Source organism: Bombus vosnesenskii, unplaced genomic scaffold (assembly GCF_011952255.1).
Source record: "Bombus vosnesenskii isolate JDL3184/JDL3185 unplaced genomic scaffold, Bvos_JDL3184-5_v1.1 scf7180000014543, whole genome shotgun sequence".
Taxonomy (NCBI): Eukaryota; Metazoa; Arthropoda; class Insecta; order Hymenoptera; family Apidae; genus Bombus; species Bombus vosnesenskii.
Window position 1 is genome coordinate 1 of NW_022883510.1, and position 9,299 is coordinate 9,299.

Below are 9,299 nucleotides of genomic sequence, written 5' to 3' on the forward strand. Positions count from 1 at the left end.
TCCCACCGGCAACAGGACTGACGCTGTTCACAGAATGCTTCGACGTGGACAACGTGGACAGATTAAGAGCGTGCGAGTGATTCAATCGTTGAGAAAGATTGTTCACGCTCAACTGAGAATGATTCAAAGGGTGCCTGTGAGTGGAAGATGGCGTGGTGGCAGCCTGATGCACGTTGGCTCTTTGATGGACCACCGAGTCGTAAACGTCGACTCCCCGTCCTTGGCTCCCCTCTGTCGTTCCACGAACGTTGCTGTTTTGGTTGTAATGATGGTGTTGCTGTTGATCCTGTTGGTAACCAGAATGATGGTGGTGGTGGTGGCCGCCGTGCAACGAGCCCGAGCTCGCCTGGTAGTCATTGTGCTGGTGCCTGCTGACGACGGTTGCCCCGTCAGGATATGCTTCAGCATTACTCGACGCTGGAATGCCTGAGGAAGACTGCGCTTCTTCCTGCTCCTCTACATGGCGCTACGCGGGGCTCGCTTCTGAGCACGTCTTTCTCGTTGGAGGTTTCTTCTTTCTTTTCTTTCCCAGTAGAATTTTTACACAATTCTTTCTCCCTTTCATCATTAAATTACCTTTAATTCTTAACGACCTTTAATCTTTGTCTCTTCTTTCCTATATATATATTTTTGTTTACTTTTCTCCGTAGCGAATTTTGTCTCTCTGACGCGGGATTAGGTTCCTGGACTTAGGGAGTTGCTACACGCCAGCTCCACCATGGCGACGGCATTCACTAGGCAGCCTACATAGCCACCTTTCGGCTCACGCTTCGGGATACTTTTTTCGCTGAGATTCTCCGCGATGAGGCATGAAAGCAGAGACCACCGTCTGCGGAGGCATGATCATTCTATTGTTCCTTTTAACGAGTAATCGTTTTACTCGAGTCCTCTTACTAAACCGTAAGTACAAAAGACTATTATACTTAGATAGGTACTTGGTCTCAAGAACCAACTTATTTTAGTCTTTCGATTAAGTTCTTAATTAAATGCTCAATTAGATATTCATAAATATATCTTCATAATATTTCCCTCATCTATTTCTTTGACATTCTAGCAACCTCGTTAAGACGTCCGCCACTTCAACTTCTATCTACAAGTGGCAAAAACTGAAGCTGACCTTCTTCATGGAGAAACATGCCGGAAATGGCATCCGCACGTGTGAATAATTATACTCAGTGTCCACGTAGTTCTTTCGATCATCCGATAGAAGTCGTTTCTGTTTTTCAGAGTTCGTTTACGCCTCCAGAATGTAAAAATATCCAAGGAAGTACCATTAGGAAGCAATGAAATTCAGAACTTCTGTGGTTATTCCTTTTTCTGATTGTTTCTTTTCTTTGCCCAAAATGGATGATTTCTATATCAAATTGTTTATCCGTATTTTTTTTAATATTCCTTAAGATTTTCAATCAACTCGATTTCGAATTTTTTGGCACCCGATCTTCTGGTTGACGTCGTTAAGAAAGAGGAACGAGTGCACAGGAAGCATGGTCGGCGTGAGCATGATTAGATCCGGTCTGCCCGATGACCTTGCCAGTGATAATAGCGGTTCGTTAAGGTGGTTGCAGTCTTGGTTTGCTTCTGTTTCGATTTCCAGCGAACTCGTCAGCCGGCATGGCTTCCGAGATGCTCCCCCTGAAACAAGTCGAAGGGAAATAATTAATGGACTCTCTGTTCGATTGTACGTGGATGACAAGCTGACCGTAAAAAGAAATATACAGATACGATTAGAAAATATAATCCGAACCCCTTTCGGTTTGATCTGAAGGTTTCTTTTTCTAGATGGAACCAAAGATTCTTATCTGGTTTATGGTGAGCTAAGGAACTCTTTGAAAGCAGCATTTATAACTTTCGAAAAAGAGACAGGTACTGAGTATTTCTTGCGCGAACAATTGAATAATTAATTCGTTCTCTAAATATCCTTATTTGTTGTTCCTAAAATACATAATGATTGGAAGCTTCTTACGGGAAGCGCAATCAGCCGCTGATATCATTGAAGTCGAAACGCCATTAAAACCATATTACGATTCGCATGCGACATGCTCCATTCATGAAAACACAAAAGCAATAAACAAGTACAAATCAACGAAATAAATCCTCCGAGAACGAGACGTTACAGGAATTATACCATTGCGAGGATACAAAAGACTTGCTCATGAGCTACTTCCTTCAAGTAGTCGAGCGGTGTATTTTCCGGTCGTTAACTTCCATATAATGGGATATTAAAGAGTACGGACACAACGCTGCTATTTTTCAACTGTTCATTATCAAATTACGCAGCGGGAATCGTTGCAACGACAAAACTGTAACGACTCGTACCTGCGTATCTTCCATTTAGCTGCGGTAAACGCTGACTTGTCTGCGTTTTTTTTTCACTTCCTCGTTACGGAAACCAGGAAAAGTGATTCACAATACAGTTTCTAACTGTACTTCTCGCGATTCTTTCTTAGAAACAAGCAATTGCTTCTTTTCAATTTCCTAAACCTATAATAAAACAGTCCATTCCTTGAATAGAAATTAACTTTAAAACTTTAGGCGCATACATTGTTCGTATCGTATGTATGTATTTTGATTTGAAAAGAAACGCGGCAAACGCCTTTGAAAAGACGTTAGGTTTTCAACGCCTTAACTAACTTAATTCCAGCGAGTTGTAAATCTGCTGCATCTCCAACATCTGAATATCAATCTTTTACAATGACTTGCTCTCCAATTTATTAAAATTACATCTCTCCCGTTGCACCGACCTTCTTTAAAGGTTCCCGCGGCAGGTTGAACCCGCATCACGTATCTTCCCTCTTCCTTCCACCCCCTGTTCCCTTTCTCTTTCTATCGGACGGGAAGAGCGGGAACGCTTAAAACGCGCGAATCACGCGAGCGCCTCACGATTTGCGAAACATCACGTGAAAATCACCGATCCGATCTCCGTGCGCGCGGTGCACCGTGGGGGTAACGATTAAATCGACAGGATATACTTTATTGGCTATTCCGTTATTACAGGCTGTAGTTGGCGGGGAAATAGTCACTATGGATCGATGAACTCCATTGTAACAACGCACCTTCGAATTGCATCGGAAACGCTTCTGTATTGCGTCCACCGTATAACCTATCATCGTGTGTTTAGGGTAAATCAGTGGATCGGAAGTTACGTTTCTATGTTTCTCGCCTGTCAGTATAACACTGTGCAAGAGATACAGCAAGATCCTAAAGTCATTCGAGTACAAGTAGCGTAAAATGGTCGTTTAAATTTCAATAAATTAACTATTCATACGTTAATTGTACGCGGTCAGGATTAAGGGGTACGGCGATGGAGAAGATTTTGTTAGCTAGATGTTGAGTAAATAATCGAAGATGATAATTTTATAAATGTTTCGTATTTATGATGATGGAAAAGATTTAATTTGAGTTACGTTACGTTTGAATAAGATAGATTTTTCCAAGAGTGGAGGATTTGTAGAGATAGTGGACGTAATAGTAGTATGATTTAATACTTGATGTGTCTTTTTTTTCTTTGACATATAGGTCACTGTGGGGAGTAATATTGATCTAGATATAACTATCTTTTCTGAGAAGTACGTATATGCTTATGGGAACTATGTTTGGTTAATCAATAGAGCCATTCTTTTGAGAAATTGAATCTCGAAGAATTTGACGATATTTTGCCTTGTTTCAATAGTACATCATTTTAAAGAAACGCCTGCGATTATAGTATATAATTGCACATAGGTATATGCAAAATTGCATTTTCAAATAATTAAATCAAAAATATAGGAATGTATCAATGGGAAGAATATTTGTTAAAGATCTTTCCTTTTTAATCAAATTCGTCCAACAACCCCATTCTCGTCAAACATAAAATGAACGGTGCCTTTCTCAAAGAAACAAGAAGAAAATTGCTGTCGTTCTAAAGTTCTTCTCCATTGCTAAACTACCGTTCGTGTTTCTAGTTACACTCCAATTATTCGATTGTAAGAAGCAAGCAATCCCTCCATCCAAGCGCTAGATATAGTTTCTCGAGTAGTTCTCTTCAATACCGTTATATCGATGAACTCTTTTTGAATAAAGTTCACATTTATAAAGCAAACACAATAAAATACGACAGGACAATTGTAATCGATAAATAACATTTTATTAGGATATTATAAGAAGCTAAGATATCGAGTTCTAATTGTGAATATCAAGCGCTCGTCGTTCGGGGAGATTACCAATATTTTCTTCCTTAACAATATTAATTACGAAATTTCGATACCGTTTATGACATTAAGATCTCTTGATAAAGTTGTATCGTTAAAATCTTACTGTTCCTAGGGAAAATATATAGTTAATATATATAGTTAAATATATATAGTTAAAACCGGAATATATATAGTTAAAACTTCCAGAGGAGCATCTCGCAGACAAATTATTGATTGTTAGTGTCGATTGACTGTAATCGATATTTGGTGCGTGAAGTTGTATGTTTCGTGAACCTGCGTTGATGCAGGGATTCTGTTGCAAATCATAAACTAAAGAGCCACTGGTCAAGGTGAAAGAGGTTCAATAAATCCAGTGTTAGTGTAATTTGACACTTTATGTGCACCGGGTGTATGCAAACAGAGTTTGATGTTCTGAACACCACGGTTGTAAGATTTTATTGAGACCCCAGTATTGTATCCGCACGGTGTGACCCTCTGTTGATGATTGTCCTCTCCACCAGCCGTTTAGTCTCATCTGTCTATCGTGCCTTACCGGCCAGGGGGTTTCCCTAACATCTGAGATATCAGATTTGCAGCTCGGAGAGGACAGATAATTCGGAATATCCCAAAGAAGGGCAAGGTACTGGCCGAGCCCCAAATCACTTACATAGAATTACTTACATAGAATTACTTACATAGAACAATCACTACATAGAATTTTTTTTTTCTTTTCTTTTCTTTTCTTTTTTATTTTCTTGTTGAAATTATAATTAATTCTCACGTCGAGAATTTTCAGTTACTTTACTTAGTATTATGCAGTGTTAGCTGATTATTAATAATAAGTTAAGACTTATTATAGATAAATATAATTTACTCACATAGAATAAATTCATTTAATTAATTATGAGATTAATTCACTTACATAATTATGACATACAAGTAAATTTTATAACCACAAATTTTTAAATGTTATACTTTGAATCTGTTCTTACATTTAATTTTAATTTTAATTTACAAAAAAACCTTACAGCCAGTACCTCTAAAATATTCGATAAAAATTCTGATGAAACATTAATTGAAACATCTAAACGCAACAGAGAATGGATATAATTATACAATTTTCCAATATTTCAACATTCATTCATGTACACCGATTTTTATTATCACATTTGTTTCATATCTGAAGAATATGTATTTGTTGGCATCAAAATATTCTCTGTTTCAATCCTTGGTCATTTTAGATCGAGACTTCAAAATCTTCTTGATTAAAATTCTTAAATTTTTTTAAATGAGAATCATTAATTAGAGGACAAAAAGTTGTTTCAATTATTTGAACATTCTGCTATTCATACAATAACATATTTCATTTTAAATTAAAACGAGAATAAATACTATTGTGTATAAATTTAATAGAACGACACACGTGATTTGTAGTCAACACTGTGACAGTTTGTGCAATTACCTTTTAATCGAGTGGAAACGAGAGCATTTTCAAATTTCTATTAACCAACGGTATTATCAATCAATTTTAACAATGATTGAAGGTTGCAAAATTAAATATAAAATGATTTATTAATAGCATACGTAATGTTAAATTTGCAAACAAGCAGCGTATCTTTTAAGAATAATAAAGACACCAAATTAATGAATAATTTAAGAAATGTATTTTTGTTATATTAATGTATCACAGATTCTAGGTAAAGTATTAATTTAATTTACTTATTACTTAGGAGATTGTATTTGAAATATAATTACAATTTGTAAGGTGTAATCAGCACACCTTTAAGCTAGTAGATATTTGGTAGCAGTTCTCAAGTCTTTGTGCAATATAGCACAATTGAGTTTAACCCAGTTTAATCCCTTTGACCAGCCAGCTTCCAATTTCATTTATGGCATAATCTCCTGACAATTTCATGCCCTTCAGAAGAAACACAATGTCCTATTATCGTTTTGTGATCGTTGAATATGATCACTCTAGCGTTTTAATCTCCTTTCTATGTATGATGCGGGTATACCGTTTTCTGTTGTTTTTAGATTCAAGTGACGAAAACTTATGAAATGATATTTTAAGTTTAAACTGATCAATTAATTTAATTAATTGATTTATTGTAGCAACAATGGTAAATTGTTTAAATAGAGAAAGAAATTTACAACGAAAAATGTATGAATGTAATATTTGAAATCTAAAATGATAAATTATTGTGCGAAAATAATAAAACTCGCAATGTCAGCACATGGTCTCATTAGAACGTGTTTAACGAGCGTTTAAAATGAAAACGTTGAGGCTCTCGTGGTGTAAAAAGGCTAAATTCCTCATAAAAATACAAGAAATGCCAGATGAAATATAGGTAAAGTATTTAGAAGAAAACAGATTGAAATGTTTTATGTAAAACGATTAAATTAAGTGGTTGAGTTTGAAAATTTGACTCGGTTTAATAATTCAATGGAAAAAATATTCGCCCTATGAAAAAAAATTCATGTTCCTGTCGATATATCGGCGAGGTGCTCCTCTACTTTCGACTGCTCTGCAATTCAAATGCAATACTCGAATATACATGGCGAAAGAAATGGAAATTGAGTAATTTAAGGGAACCAATTACTCTCGCGTCGACGTAACTTCAAAATGTTTCACGTGTCGGTGTTTGCGAAATGAAGTTCGTCGTTATCCGATTAACACGCTTGCAGATGCGTTCTTTTTGTTGCAAAGTAAATGAACAAATTGTGAACAAATAATGTTTACAATTACATCAAAATTAATGTCCTAAACTTTACCAAGAATTATTAAAAATCCCTGCGTATTGCTTACGTAATGTTGATATTGAGTAGTACCATACATAACCTCAACATTATGATACTTACAAACATCGCTAAACAAGTAGTGCGAACGATGTCGAGTAAGTATTCACTATGTAAAAAGTATTTATAGATAAAAAGTATGGGAAATATATAACCGAATGTATTTAACTTTTCCAACATTTTAGCATTTCGCTTGGCGTTGGTACAACTTGAAGTAAATGAAGTAAAACACAAAAATGTAGAGCGGGCAGTTTCCTACATTTCTAGCGCAAAAGAGCACAATGCTGATATTATAGCTCTTCCTGAATGCTTTAATTCACCATATGTAATACGTAATAATTTGTTTTTTTTTCAATAATTTACTATGTGTGTAACAACTATATAGAAAAAAGTAAAAGTAGACAAATTACCTTACCGTTTATACTTCCATAAAGATTGTGAATTGAGTCGAGAATATAGGATTTCCCCATTTTCATGATTATCGTGATTTTTGTATAAATATATTTTTTAAGATACTAATAATCAGGTACTTATAAATTAGTATTATCAATTATTTTGCATTTATAATTCCGCCTCTAGTATAAGTGTTAATTGAAAACTAACTTTATGTTTGAAAAAGTACTAGCAAAGTCGTTGAGTAACAAGCCACTGATGCTAACACAAATAGCATTGTCGTAATTAAATATTTCTAAATATTCATTTTTCATTTTGAACCTGTAGAAACAATTTATTATATATACTATTAGCTAAGTAATTGCATATTTAATTAAGTCGAAATATAAAACTTAGTTATTTTAATAATTTAAAAAATAAAAAACTGACAAACATTTCAATTTAATTTATGGTTGGAACAAAAGACAGTTATTTTTCATTAATTGAAATATTGCAATGCAGAGTACTTTCGAAAATACGCCGAGAGTATTCCTGATGGTGAAACGAGCGTTGCTTCATCGAACGCAGCTAAAGAAAACAACATCTATGTAGTTGGTGGTACGATGCCTGAAATAGAGGGCGATAAATTGTACAATACCTGTACTATTTGGGGTCCCGATGGAACTTTGATAGCAAAACACCGAAAGGTAAGTAATATATTCCTTTATGGCTTTGAATTTGAAAATATTGGGGTGAAGAAAGTGACTCTATCTAGGAATAATTTAGGAATATACATATGTACATACGTATACTATAACCAATTCTATAATTTACGGTTTATAAAATACGTTATGATACGGGAAACGCCCATTTTTGTTGTAATGTGTAATATAAATTTTTCACATACTTAAAATATTATTATACTTATTTTTTCTCCTTTTTAAACATTATTAAATGATAAGATTTTTTAATAAAAGAAAGTGATAAAAACGCTGTCAGTTATTAAATAAAAAATAATTAAAGTTTAGGAGTTGGTAACTTTGATATTAAATTACAAAAGTTGCAGCAATAGAATTAGCGACTACATTTTTATGTTATTAGGTACATCTATTCGACATCGACATTCCTAATAAGATTACTTTTCGAGAGAGTGATTCACTCAGTCCTGGTAACTCCCTAACGACGTTCGATGTGAAGGGCTGCAAAATAGGTATTGGCATTTGCTATGATATTAGATTCGAGGAAATGGCACGCATTTATCGGAACAAAGGTACAGTAACTTAATCGATCAATACTTAACTAGCAAAAAATTAAATATCTTTCTTAAATATATTCTATATAAAATTAATATAATCTGTAACTTTGTATAAAAAGAAGCTTAATTTAAAAAACCAGTATATTTGCTGAAAATGAAACAAATAAAAGAATTAAAAGCACAATAAGAGAACTGTCCTCGCATATTCAGAAATGATGGAATGTGAACCGTGCAACTACGAAGTTAATTGGTATTCGGTGGCTTCATATTTCCTGCTTCTCTGGGTTAGGTTGCCAAATGCTGATATATCCAGCGGCATTCAATATGACCACTGGACCACTGCACTGGTCATTACTTCAGCGTTTCAGAGCGAATGATAATCAATTATACGTTGCCTGCATATCACCGGCTCGTGTTCCTTAAGCAAGTTACGTCGCATGGGGACATACACAGTTGACCAATCCCTGGGGAAAGATTCTTTACGATTTGGAAACTCAAGAGAATATGGCAGTCACCGATATCAGTAATTTACAGCTTAAAATTAAAAGCGAGAGATCCATGGTGTAATTAATTTTTAGTCTCGTTAATTTATCGATTTAGCCATCTTCCTCTGTATTTGTTGAATTTATTAGTAAGCATTACTTATTACTTCGTATGTTTCTTTTTTCTATCAGATCTAAAAGTTGTTGAAGTAATGGTTCAGATAC

The 9,299-nt window shown here is 34.9% G+C and overlaps 1 protein-coding gene across 1 annotated transcript; it reads left to right on the forward strand.

The window, feature by feature from the left end:
- The first annotated feature begins 6,591 nt into the window (after positions 1 to 6,591).
- On the forward strand, positions 6,592 to 7,438 carry LOC117240099 (omega-amidase NIT2-like). The gene is made up of 2 exons (XM_033505978.1): positions 6,592 to 7,063; positions 7,151 to 7,438. Exons 1-2 carry the CDS (start codon positions 6,979 to 6,981, stop codon positions 7,321 to 7,323), a joined length of 258 nt encoding a protein of 85 aa, XP_033361869.1. The 5' UTR covers positions 6,592 to 6,978; the 3' UTR covers positions 7,324 to 7,438.
- The last annotated feature ends 1,861 nt before the right edge of the window (positions 7,439 to 9,299 follow it).